General features: G+C 43.5%; 1 protein-coding gene across 3 annotated transcripts in view; it reads right to left on the bottom strand.

The window, feature by feature from the left end:
- Positions 1 to 2,728: 2,728 nt before the first annotated feature.
- LOC135377550 (Kv channel-interacting protein 4-like) overlaps positions 2,729 to 14,330 on the bottom strand; it is a 320,766-nt gene continuing 309,164 nt past the window's right edge. For all 3 annotated transcript variants that reach the window (XM_064610058.1, XM_064610059.1, XM_064610057.1), the window contains 2 exons: positions 13,244 to 13,306; positions 2,729 to 7,104 (listed from right to left, as the gene is read on the bottom strand). In XM_064610058.1, coding sequence (XP_064466128.1) covers positions 7,057 to 7,104; positions 13,244 to 13,306 — 111 coding nt within the window. In that variant the 3' untranslated portion in view covers positions 2,729 to 7,056. The remainder of the gene's footprint in view (positions 7,105 to 13,243; positions 13,307 to 14,330) is intronic.

The following is a 14,330-nucleotide window of genomic DNA, read 5'->3' on the forward strand; positions in this document are numbered from 1 at the left end:
AAGATTTTTACTGCACATTTCGAAGATTTTCAATGCATAGTTGCGTGGATATATTTAGGGAGTTCTTAGTGCATATTTTTCCGCCCCCTACTAATCAGTAGGTTACAGCGCTTTATTTCCCGTTAAGCTTTTGAAAGACAACGCAGTTGCAGTAGCGCGGTTCTTGCTGCTTACGATATACCGTAACTAGAAAGATGACAACCGTTCCGTGGTGGTTAGAATCTACGGATCGAGCGATACGGCTCGATTCGTTCGATGACCATGACTGTGTGGCAGTCAACTATAGCTCTTGGTACTGGGGAATCTGATGGACGTTCTGGCTGCTGCGAAGTCTATTGTCCATTTCGCTATGAATATGAATGCTACCTCCCGAGGGACTGTACAGGCTGTGTTGAGCCTGTAAAGGAGCTTTGCCGCGACACTCTGGTTTATGCAGGGAATCGTCCTTTACAGGTAAGCTATTTTCTTATGAAATTTTTCTTGGCTAGTGTTTGTGTTAGTGGAGTTGATTTGTACGAAGCAAATTTCCAATGTGAAAATTCCAAAGCAGTACGCTCAGCAATATGCCGGGTGTGTAATACGCACCAAAATCATTACACGCTATACGATTTCGAAATTCCATGAATCGATTGCATAGTTCTCCATACCGCCCTGATTAAACACTCAAACCTTACCTAAAATTATCGAACTCTTCATAACCCTCTTATCGGTGTGTGTAAGCTATAGAGCCAATAATAACAGAAGTCCATGAAACCAAGGCAGAAATTCGAGCTGAATCCTAAGTCGATCCACTTGAAAACCAAAAGGGTCCCATTTTGATGTTCAATGGATCCACTTGTTTTTCAAGTGGGTCCAGTTGGGACTCCAGCTCAAATTTTTGCCTGGGAATGCTAGGATGGGAATATACTTTCAGCTGAAACTCATCCACATTCCTGCATGTGATCGTTAACGCAAGGGACAAAACATTTTTTTTTCTGTTTTGCCTCCCCTCCCATCACACTTGGGCATAAAAGGCTCTAAAATTGTCTCTTCATACGCTCAGAATTTGTCATGCTGTCTTCCTTGTTTCCCCTTGTGTATGGGGTTTTTCTATCTGAATGATTTTTTTTTTTTTTTTTGCATATGACATTTGACCTCATTCAATGTCACTGGTTCTACTACCACACACTCAGACATATACGTAGTTCTTTATAAATGCGTATAGATGCCTCGATCTGTGCTGTACAGGCACGGATCTGGGGCGGTCAGGATGTCCCCATTTCTGTCCTCACCATGTGGTTCAATTGCAGTGCATGCAGCATTCTCTTCTAGACCGGGCACCCCTCGGAAAAATTCTGCATCTGCCCCCGGTGCCGTAGTCAGCACTCAACTGTGAGAACATCAGCTGCACAAGTGCTGTCAGGCAAATTTAGGACTATATTGCAATTTATTGACTCGCTACAGGAACGTAAGAAACGGGAAATGCATGCGTGTCAATGGGATGGACAGCCAGATCAGGCCCCTTTTCTACACATGCATACAAATGGTGTAGCTTAAATTTTGGATCCAGAGGGGGGATCCAGGATCCAGAGGGGGGATCGCCTCCCCCCCAAAAAACAAACAAACAAACAAACAAAAACAACAAAAGCGTGAGGTTAAACATTAGTTTCCCGTCCCCATTTACCCGCTCCGACGTAGAAACAGCCCCCCCCCCCTCAAAAAAAAAAAAAAAAAAAGAGTGAGGATCTGGATCCGCCCCTGCTGTCAGGGGTCAGCCCTGGGCATACCACCAGGGCCGGCGATAGGGGGGGGGGCGAGTAAGGCGACCACCTCATGCATCAAGTATGCACTTAATCGCACGCGCGATCTTCGACTAAAACAGAAATGAGAGAATAATGTGTTATGTGCCATTCCGTCATGTAATGAGAAAAAGTCCCACTTTTAAGAAAAATCCGCAGAAGAAGTGCCCACCCCATTCTTCCTCTTACGATTATAAACCATTCGGTGTGGGCTCCGCACGACTTATTTCAATAAATAGCCGACCAAACAGCTGACAACATGATGCCTGCTCTGCGCCCTGTGAGCCTGCCTACAAGAACGGTTCCGCCGAGTGGAGGTGTGAGCCACGAGCTCTGTGAAATCCATTCTCTCTTGGGCGTCATTGGTGCAACGGGAGGAATTGATGTTATATCAATCGAGAAACCACATATTGCAACAACAATGAACACGCGGATGACGCGAATTTCGCGTTTGTCCCTCGAGGTTCGAAAAGGAGACACGGCCCTGTTCGGGTTGGCAACTTTGAGTCAGGTTGACCGCGTTTGCAAGCAGAGACGCTGCAGCGTTTCGTTGGTGCAGAAGACGCCAGCCGCGCCTTGTTTCACGCCATTTCGCACGCTTCCCTCCTGCTGCCATTTCCCGTACTGCTACAATCTTATCATTTCTTATCTTTTCATTACTGCTGGTGTGAAACAAGCCCCGCGATGTGCCTTTGCCTCAGACCCCGCACATCCCCTAGCACCGGCCCTGCATACCACTGCACTTATTTTTGGTCACTGAGATAGAATAGAGATATTGGAAGAGCAGTATGATGATCAAAATCCACTTCTGATTGCAGAGTGACCATAAATTTCACAGAATCCATAATTCCCAGATTTGGCTACCCTGTCCACAATGTGTCATTGGGCATACCACCACCTGGGTACACAGGAAAGAAAGTAAAATATTAGATCAAGTGACACAACCAGCCTGTGCTTGCTTATTTAATAGCCCTCAAATTCAAGTATCGAACCTGTAATACTGCACATCGGTCACTTCCTTACCATTCATAATTTTACATGCTCCTATTAATGTTGTAGCACCTGAAAGTAGAAATTATGCAAATGCTACAGCACAGATGTTTTGTATATGGACAAATGCAGTTTTCTGATGTTACTTCCACACCATTAGCTAAACTTTAGCCATATCCACAGTGTCCCAAAGCTAAAGTTTAGATAGCGATCTTCTGTTGCAAACACTTAGAATAAATGAGGTAAACTAATAAATAATGCCGTGTGATCTCTGACGTGTGAGATTTGATTTTTGACCTGGTCAAGCAGGTTGGACACATTATATGACAACGTAACACCAACAGGATAATGCCTGCAGCATGATCTAAGACGAGCCCTAACTCACAAAAAGGGCTCGGATACAGAGATGTCGCAACAAGGTGATGTTACAAGATGTCTTCGAGAATCTTCAAGATTCCTTAACATGGAAGCGCACGGAAGTAACGTCACGCGTATACTTCATGCCCTAACTGCCGTGGAAGATTTGCGACGTCCCTGCTTTTTGAATGATTTAGTAGTCTGGTGCCACCCATTCAGATTTAAGTCAGGTGCTATAAAAATTATCACAGAAGTATGTAAGACATTATATCGTATGATTAGATTGTATTGCATAGTAGATGCACAACAAAATGCAACAGAGAGAGAGGGAGTTTGGTTATCCTGAAACACTTGCAAAGCAGCCAGTTGAACAATGTAACTGGTGCTGACAACAGAACGATTTACCTAAAAAAAAAACAGCGCTCACCTTACACCGAGTTTGTACACTTTTGTTGTCTGTATGTGCAGTCATTTCTTGCACATTAATGGTCATAACGATGCTCTATGTACCAACAGGTTGTTGTCGGTTCTTTGAAAAGTTTTTTAAACGCTGTGGGATCAAGCACTTGTTGCACGCCTCACCTTGAACCAACAGAAAGTGTACGCTGCATTGTAGCACAAAGAAAATACTCAGGCAATTTGACACCATTTTGTTTTTCAGCAGCATGTGCCAACTATTTCTCCCCTTTCGTCTGACTGGCTTAATGCTTTTCTGATGCTTACAAAAGGTCGTACATATACACATTTGTATAAACAAGCAAGAATAATTATATGAATGTGCACTTTATGCAATAAATTATTATAGGGAACTAGATTTTGTAGTGCCTTCTTACAACTGGCCTATACATCTCAGAGATTACAGAAGAAGGGTTTGGCTTGCCTAGGTCGCCGTTTTTTGCAACACTTGTATTGCAGTTATACTATGCGATAAAAATTATCTCTACAGGACATTTTTCTCGCTACCACCTAAAATGAAAGCTTATATGCAATAGTTTTCAAGATTGAATTTGAAAGAAGGATAGAGTAGTGTATTGAAAGAGCAGAGAGAGGAGAGAGGACAATTTACCTGCATCTAAGTAATTTCGTGTAAAAAAAAATTTTAGGTGTACTAAATCAAATACGATATACAGGACTTGTGACAAAATGTGGGCAATGGCATTCACACAGCTGCAGTATTTCAGAAACATGCTGTCTTTCATTACGTCTACCGGAGCTTTCCCAAATTATGCTCCAGGGAATGGATTAGCTATCTTTGAAATACATGTTTCAAAGACAACAGTACAGCCTTCTAAAGCAGTGAACAAACAGAACTATGCCAGTGGATTGGCCCCCACAAAAAAGTGGAGGGGACAATATAGTCCAGGTGTGTATTCATTGGATTCTCCAGTCTACTGAATTCATTTCAGTGACACGTTCCACTCCGTTCTTTTTTAAACTCTTCAGTTACGAAAATAAACAAAAACTATCAGCAACACCCCTTCTTGGAACTTCATTGACCTAGGCACAATCATTTCTGAGAAAACATTTTGAGACAACTTCAATTTCCATCATAGTGAGATGTCTCGCACTCTATTTCCCCAAAAAAGAGTGTTGTTGTTGTTGGCTTCTGAACTGGCCTAGCCAAGATTAGCTGCATCTCAAATGAAAACCTCGCATGTCCTGTGCCACATGCACACCCAAGTTATTCTAGCTTCCTTATGTCGATATCCAAACAGTACTCTGAACACATGATTGTGCTGCATATCACATTTTAACACCAAGCTTCAATGGCACAAAGCAGCAGTTGGTGTCTTTTCGTTTTCATTATTATAGCTGATATAACGGATGTGGTGATGGTGTGTTTTCTTATAGACTGGTAAATTGAATGTACACCTTAAACTTCAGGTGAGGAAAGTTCGTACATGTAACAAAAATATCAAACAATTTCTCCATCACAAGATGGGAGTGGTACAAATAATCATTTCACTGTTTTAGTTGCGAACAAGCATAAGCAGAGAAGTAGTGCATGTAAACGGCTATAATCACGGCTCCACCTTACTTTTTTCCGAGTATATTTTTTTCTATGTTCCTCGAAGTCCTAGTCATGAATTCAACTTCTCTCAGCAGCAAAGGTTTTTTGCACGCTACCTATATCATGCATTAGGTCCCGCAGAGCTGTCCTTCCAGGACATCATGCTTGGAACAATCAAGGGCCAATGAGGTGGTGTTGCACAAGACACACCTTTGAAAGCAAACACTGGCAAACTAACAGTTTGGCTAGACGTCAGTAGATATGCACCAAATTTGATAGAAATAGCTACCTTGCAGTGGGTCACTGCTTGAAGGCAGGTTTGGTTATTACCATGAGACTTTTCAAGACAAAGCATTATGGGTCCTGAAAAGGGATGAGAGCAGGCTCTAGGAAATGTGTGACAATGCTCAGTGCCGTATCCCATTACGTGAGTGCAAAAGTTGCATATGGGCGCAATGCGATATGTAAAATTAAACCAATTCTGAGAGCATGATATCTGCTCTCAGAATGGTATATCTGATGCGCACACTTTATTTAGGAACTGCACTATACTGGCATGCCTTCTTCTAACAGAAGAATCAGCAACACAACTAAGGTGAATTCAGCTTTTGATTGGGTTGCGAGCTGCTATTACGCGGGCATTTTATGCTTATTGTTATCCTGGAAATAATGTTCGCAGCCCCAACCGAATGCATCATAAATGGCTGAGTATAAGGACTTGTATGTTCAGAAAAAAAAGAAAAAAGAAAACACTGATGCGTGTAAAAAGTAACCCCTAGAAATCCCTCACTCCTCCAGCAAGATGTCACAATGCAAGATGTTTCTGTATTTCTTGAAAAAATAGATTTTATAATCTTGAATATAAAATTTCCCAATACTTGTAGGTTTTGGTAGAGCTTGTCACCACTCTGTCCAGGTGTAAGTCATAAACATCAGGAATGTTAATTAAATTCAGCTTCCCCTCAAACGTGCAATTTTGCGTGATTTTGTCGAGAATAAATTCTGAAGGAAGTAATACGCCTGGCACTCGATACTGTTTACAGACCCCAGCCTGTCACTCAAAGCTTTTTCAAGCATTTGATTGCTTCCAATGTTGTTTTTCAGACAACAAGAATATCAGGATGCGCAACATGTTGCATGATTTGACGGTAGTGCAACCAGAACAGAGTAGTCACATACATGCAATCGATGCTTCAAAATACAAACATATATTCAGAAAACTAGAATTATCATGAAAAATATCTGTAGAAGATGCTTCACATGTGATGACTCTGGTACAATTCTGCCACCTCAGGTATGGGACTTGATCAAAACAAGCATATGTGTGTTAAGATCCAGTATAGTATAAACACCAGAATTCACGTGGCAACGACAGCATATGTCACCACTAAACTTCTCCCACTTCTATTTCTCTTCAGTCCGGGAACTTATACAAAAAACAAAAACAATGCACTATAGTACAAGTTTATACTACACGAGATCTTTTTTTCTTTAGAAATGTACAAAAGAGCATACAGATGAAAAATAACAAGAACCTCACACCCGACACCTCTATCTATCCTTTGATGCATGTTCAACACATGCCATAGCTTGCCCCATGAAGGGAAGGGACAGGGTGCACGTGTCACACACTTCGGACGCTTGGAGGTGGGCCCGTGGTCGGCTGGTGTGTCCCAGCACGATTTCATTGTCTCGTTGGTTCCATGGCTGCACCTCTTGAGACTCGTTGTAGTTTCTTGGCACTTGACAGGGTGAGAGTTAAGTGTGCCCTGTCACTGGGGGGCACCCCAGGGCAGCTCTCTCGCTGGTTGGGTGGCTGGGGAGACAAGAGAGTAGCAGCCCACATGCAGCATCCGCGCTCGTGTGCACATGCCCCAGCAGAAAGGGTTAGACTGCCAGCACTTTCATGCATTCGCAGCATCACAGAATGGTGTCCAAGACGGACATGGACTTTGAAATGTTCTCATCCTGGAAGAAATGCACAACACTGTGAGAAAAAGTTTTTTTTCACGACAACAAATGAAGACACATCGTACAATGTTCTACCATGTGGTGTGTCTAGGTTTATAGTTTGTCTCACAGCATGCTCCGTCCAGACTTTGTGACGAAATGCAAAGCTATATCAGTAAAGCTGCAACACGTACACCAGAGTGAACGGTGTCATTTATTTACAAGTACTTAAGGGTGCCACAGTAAGGACTAAAAAGTAGAGCGAGAACTGGCGCACCTCTTTCGTTCAAATTTTTTTCAAATTTATTGGGAAACTGAACATATCTTCTATGAATGTTGCCCCGCATTTTTTGCACCCACAGTCACACATGTGCTTCTTATGACAACTAAATTTTAACAACCCCCTCTGTCATTGGCCTATTACATCATTACTGCCATGCTCACGCAATTGTGCTGTCTACCTTGGTTGGTTGTGTGAAGTAAATTGTGTGCACTCACATTTTATCTGCAAGTTCAAGGAGTTTTTGTAGACAAAAGTGTTACAATATATATCCAGAGTTCTTTGTAAAAGAATATACTATATAGTAGTATATTATGTACAGTGCTGGACAAAAGTTTACGGAACACGCTGCGGCGCATTCCTTCCTCAGAGTGACACGCTAGCAGGGAATGGGACTGTACAGACTTACAGACATGTGCCTAGATGACCCAGTCACCTGTTTGCAAGTCCGTATGGTACCATTCCCTGCTAGCATGTCACTCTGAGGAAGGAATGCGCCGCAGCGTGTTCCGTAAACTTTTGTCAGCACTGTACATGTTCATTGTGTTAGCCTTTGTAATGCTCTGTAACCTACAGGAATCGTAAACTTATATGTTTGACGTCTACCGATAGCTCTACTGTTCTATTATATCTGTGATGTCCAGGGCTCGGAACCGTTATTTTTTGGGGTCCGGTTCAAATTCCGGATCAAGGTTATTGGTTCGGTTCGGATTTGGGTTCAGCGCAACCAAAATAACGGTTTTATATTAATCGGTTCGAACCGGTTTACGTGTGCTGTGCTAATCAGTGCACCACGTGTGAGAGGTAATATCAGGTTCCGGCGATGGCTTGCTTCTCGTTCCTTCCTCTTACTCCCTCGCCACTACACTTCATAGGTACAAAGAACCATGCAGTTCACAGCAGATCATCCTTTACTTTACCGATGAGTGTTAGGAAATGGCGTCACAGCATACCATTGCAACTCCATTGCAAAAGGCTATCGCCAATTTCTAAAGAAAAAAGAGAAGAAAGCGGTCACGTGGTAGATATGAGTATCTCAGAGCAGCATGCGCAGGGCGGCACGCTGCTCTCCGCTGAAAAGAGGGCGAGAGGTCGCTCCTGTGTTTCCTTCCTCCATGCTCTGGACCACACGCAATCGTCTTTCCCGCGGTCGGTAGAGGTCCGCGTTGCTTGTGGTGGATGCCACTGGTGAACTATTAAAATTTTCGTCGCCTTCACACCGCGACGTTGAATGAAAGGAAGCAGCGGAGGCAAGAATGCAAAGTGTAGCTGTCGTGTAGCACATCCTTCTTTTTTTTTTTTTTACACGTCGAGTCACCAAAATGCACAGGGATGTCGTGTACCTTCTGTAAGTGTTTTGTCCGCTCTATGAATTCGGCAAGGTTACGAGCGATATGCTGTGGTGTGGCAGTCGAGCGGAAAGGTATAGGCATGATGGACAAGAAAAAAAATGGGGATGTAAGTTTCGACGAAGTCGAACTGGCTACCCCAGTACGCTTACACACAGAAAGTGCAAACAGACGATGAGAATGAGATCATGAGATGATGACCAGAGAAGAACAGAGGTGATGATGGAGTTCACCATGCAGTCCAAAAGTTTCGACCAAGAGAGTGTAAAATGTCGGAATCGCTGGGGGCACACACAGCACACATTCAGCGAGTCATATAATGTCCATAAGCCCGGTTGTATGTAGAAAATCTTCAAGTGCCCTCAGCGCCTCGTCGGACGATAAAAGACCTAACAGTTTCGCGATGTCGAAGGCTCGGGAGTCCACCCGAGAAAGGCTCGTCTCTAATACCCTTCGAGCATCAACGTATTTCCGACACCTGAGAAGGATGTGTTCTACGTCCTCTACAACGCCACACTCACTACAGTTTGGAGACTTTCGCTTTCCAGATTTGAAGAGGAGACGTGCGTCGCACGGTACATTGAGCCGTAGCTTATGTAGGTCAATCGTCGTCTTTCGCGTGAAGGAGGGTGGTACTCGAAAGCGTAACTCTGGGTCGACCTTGTGCAGAAGCTAATCCTGAGCATATCCCGTTAGCCAGAAAGAGCTGCACGCTTGTTGCTTGAGCTCGTTCAGCGTTCGCCCCGCGTCGCCCTTGGTGAAATAAATGGGCATCATTTGGACGCGCCTGAGTTGAAGAGTCCGGCGTGCAGCAGTGTCCAGCGCCTCGTTGCCTGCAATGCCAAAGTGACTAGGGATCCACTGCATTTGGATGTCATGACCTTTTAAAACTACTGCATATGGTATGTGTGCAAGACATCTTGTTGCTGCTGATGCCAGAGATCCCGTTGTAACATGAGAGAACTGATGTTCTGAGGCTGGCCCTTGGAAGTCACTGGGGAGGTGTGTTAGCTTAGCTCAATTGGTAGAGCCCTGGACCGGTAATCCAGAAGATGTGGGTTCGAGTCCTACGGCTGGCTAACCTTTTCAGTGACTTCCATGTTTCATCCCGTAGTAAACATGGAAGGTAGAGTCTGTAACGGACATTTTGAATCGCTATAGATGATCCAGCGGCCAACTGAAGATCACGAGTTGATAAAACTTAGTGCCAAGTGGACTCCACGAAGTTCAGCGGCCGAAGCAGAGGCAGACGTGAGACAGCCGCACCGCTTTTTCGATATTCGCCTCCGGGATAACAAACGCACACGAGGAGCCGGATAATGTCGTAGATGCATCTGTGAAAATTCGTGCATCCATGAGGTATAGACATTTTTACCGTCTGGCGAACTGGTTACCGCATCATATTTTTTTGGTTCAGTTCCGGTTCGTTCAAGGGGAGATAAAAAATGTTTACGGTTCGGTTCGGGTTCGGTTCGGTAAAAAATAACGTTTTTTTGCGGTTTTCGGTTACGGTTCAGTTCCGGTTTCGACCCCTACTGATGTCTACCGATAGCTCTACTGTTCTATCGCATATGACACCTCTTTTATGATACAGCGACAAGAACAATGCGCACAGTTGTGAAGGTCAGATGTTTACCCTTATACTAGTATCACCTGCAGGTTCAGTGAGTATACATGGCTAGTTATTTTTTAATTTCATTTTGTTAGAAATTCTATGTATGTTTCAATTCAACAGCCAAAAGAGAAGGCGGTGGTGATTACCTTCAGTGCAAAATATATGACCGTCCATTTTTGTATGTACCAACAAATTTGTATTATTTGAAAACATCTATATTTGCTTTGCAATATAACTAGCCGTAAGTATGTTTTCTTCTGTAATAATACATTGTATTTTCTGTGGCTTGAAAATCGTTACTTGAACAGGCTTCAAGATTTCTATTCTATTCTCACAGCCCTCTTCTGTTTAGTATAATATCCTGCTCATTGTAACTGCCTGTTCACAGTAATATTCTACACACTATCAACTATACTGCTAACAGATTGGTTCCCAGTTACATCCTCTTCACTTTATGAGAAGACGACGACCAGGACAAGAGAAACAGGCACGTGCCAATAGCACAGCAGACAGGGCAGAACACTTTCAGCGGCAGTCGCCTGCGGACTACAGGTAGGATTGGACAGCCGAGCCCAGCGTGGCAGGAACCGAGGGACTTCAGGACTTCTCGTGTATCGTTTGGTGATGTAAAGTAATAAACCTTGCTTGTTGCGTTACGTTTTCAATGGCTTGGCCTCTCTCCTTTCAGGCCACTGGCGAAACGTTTGGAACAGTCCATTTTGTTTGTCGTTTCACGAAGTAATTTTTTTAGCATATTATCCTCCGCAGGCAAGTCCCAAGTTGTGTGTGTGTCTTTGCTACGCCAAGAAATGTATAAGGGTCCCCCGACTCACAAAGTTTGAGAACACCTGCTTCAGGGAATGACAAAATTTTTGAAGGTCAGGAACGAGGCTTAGATGTTTTCAAGAAATTGAAGTTTGTCGGATCCTAAGTATATGGTGCTCTATATGGGCGTGATAGCAACACTGTTGGGCCATTCCAGCCGAAACCAGCCAGAGGTGTAGCTCGAACTTGGCTCAAACATGAAAGAGTGTTGTCTGTTCTGCATGTCGTTCTGACACATACAGACGACATTTCTGCACATTCCTTATCTCGTTTTAGAGGAGAAAGGTCGATGTAGCTTCCCGAAGGGCATATGTAACGAGAACAAATCAGGTGACGTGGGGAGAGCTCAAGAACGGAGCGCGTTTTGGGCCAAGTTTACAATTAACTTTTGGCAAGTTAGCATTCTCGCAGGAGCCCGAGATGTGCTCATAAACTAGTGTATGGAGATTAGTCTCACGTAAAACTATGAAGCTGATATGAAGCAGCGACTGCGAGTGCTCGGTAAAACTTTGCAGAACAGTAGAAGGCGAAATTCGTTCAAAGGGTGATATGGTACCTTACAGATGGGATGTGAATGCGCTGACGAATCTTTTTTCTTGCATAACAACAAATACACCTGTATATTTTCAAAATGAGAGGGTCACAAAGGCATCACTTTTTACCTTAAAAAAAAATACAAAAATTTTTTCATTCCGTGTTAGCGCCGCGAAGCAACTGCGGCTATGAGCGGTGTACAGGTGTAGACAGATTGAGAGAGGACAGCAGGAAATGTGCGTGCATTAGTGTGCGTCCTGGGCCAACTTCAGGGGGAACTGTGCCGACATTCGCCTGGAAAGTCTTCGGAAAACCCAGGGAAAACCTCAGACAGCACAGCTGGTGGTAGGATCGAACCCACCACCTCCCAGTCTTCAGCACGACCTCACCTTTTACTCCCTATACGACCTCAACTATCGAATCAGCTGCAGTGGAGTATGGTGATGAAAAATTTTTTTTTTTCGCGTTTAAGCAAAAATATACCTGTAGATTTTCAATATGTTATAGAAGTGGATCTGTTCTACAAATGGCATGATTACTTTCACTTTTCAGAAACGACCTCAGGTATGTGAAAACACTATCGCAAAAGTGTCATGTTTTCCAAATGGTCAATATTCGCGATCGTTTAGTTAAACAATGAATACCGATCAGCTTTTTATTTTTACGTGAAGCTAATCTCCACACACCAGTTTACGAGTATAAATAATCTCGGGCTCCTGCGAGAATGCTAACTTGCCGAAAACTAATTGTAAACTTGGCCCACAACGTGCTCCATTCTTGAGTTCTCACCACGTCACCAGATTTGTTCTTGTTCCAAGCTAGATCGACCCTTCCCCTCTAACACCAGACCGAGAAAGTGCAGAAGTGTCGTCTGTACGTGTCAGAGGTGCACACGAGACTCACAACACTTTTTCATGTCTGGGCCAAGTTCGAGGCGCCCCTAGTGTTGAAGAAAACAAAATCTTGAGAAAAAATATTTATATCCCACATGCCCATCCCTAAGGGAATGCACACAATTTTGTTCAGCCACGCCTCTGGCTGGTTTCGGCTGGAATGGCCCTGTTTCTCTGGACATGCACGGCCTTGATACCTACACCAAAACTGCCTCATCCCCTAAAGTTTTAGCTAATATTAGGGAATCTAATAAAGTAAAACACTCCGTTTAACTTTGATTTTGTGAGTCTTGTGTGAACACTAGCAAGCAACAAACTAACCTTTCTTCATTTGTGCAAAATTCACAAACCATTACCACTGCACTACTATGTATACCAATATTTCTGTTCTCACTGTGTACAGGCAAAATATTTAGTGGCTGATTGACAGGCCCTATCCCATATGATCTAACATTGTTCGACACCAAGATCAAGGCCCGCTTGCATGAACGTTGAGGAAATTCCTCAGTGCTGCCCTCAGTAGCTTTGGAAGTGCTCTACCCCTGAGAAGTGTTTTATGACTGTAGCACATGCCCGAAGCACTACCAAAGCTACTGACGACGCCACTGAGGAATCTCCTCAATGTTTGTGCAAGCAGACCAAGCAATCATACGTATCTTACCTTTGTACAGGAATCCATAAATTCATCAATGGTTACAACGCCATCTTTATTGAGGTCTAGCTTCTGAAACAACACAGAACCACCACATAAAATTTATTAGCAATTACTATAATCAATCAGGCAAGAAACAAAGGCATTGCCTACTATGACAAAAATGGCATATGCAAGAGACCTTATTAATTATTAATTTGAACTTCCTTAATTCAAATTCTGCTTCAAATTAAAGAAATCTTACTGTACAGAGAGAACCTAGTGAATACCTCTGCCCCCCCCCCCCCCCCCCCCCCCCCCCAAACCCAAGAGAAAAGTCACAATACACCCTACATTCGAACTTTCCATTGCTCCATCTGCTGGCTTGTACTTCACGATTTCGTGGCAATTAAAACGGAACAGTAACAGTAGTGGTAATGGAAACAGTATACTGTATTACTGATATTGGAGTGGTAATGAAAACAAAAATGGAAACACTCTTTCCTCCTATTCCAAAAACATGGAAATGAAAATGATGGGCTGGTAACGATGATTCGGATAACGGGTTGTGTGCCAGTACATCATGCATGCATTGTACTACAGACCAGAGTACAGAGGAAAAAAAAGTACTATGTATCCTTCTGGGTGCCATAGTGGATGAGATACAAACCCGGGAACTATCTTCTGCATTAGTCTCTGACATCACAGGAGCGAGGGCCTGAACCTAATGACTCTCATAAGCATGTGATTTCTCCCACAGCTGCCATGTTGGTGGAGGTGCTTCAATGATGTCAGAGCCAGATGAGTTTTGTTTGCTGATGTTCTACACGTCTATCACCCCCCCTTGGGTGTAAGACTTAGAATGCACGTTCACATCCATGCAAATAACTGTATCTGACATTTTATCCGGGACAGCTTGGGGCAAAGTGTCACAACTCCTCTAATGTTATCCGATGACATGTTATCCGATATTTGTATTTATTTAGAACTCCATTGTGCATAACACGTGCCCTAAATACCATGCGACAGCAACGTGTGACCTTTTGTGATACACTTGTCACTTGCTTGTCCAGTCCACATCACTCTGATGCATAAACCTGCAAAGAAGTCTACACAA

The sequence above is a fragment of the Ornithodoros turicata genome, chromosome 1, assembly GCF_037126465.1.
Source record: "Ornithodoros turicata isolate Travis chromosome 1, ASM3712646v1, whole genome shotgun sequence".
Classification (NCBI taxonomy): domain Eukaryota; kingdom Metazoa; phylum Arthropoda; class Arachnida; order Ixodida; family Argasidae; genus Ornithodoros; species Ornithodoros turicata.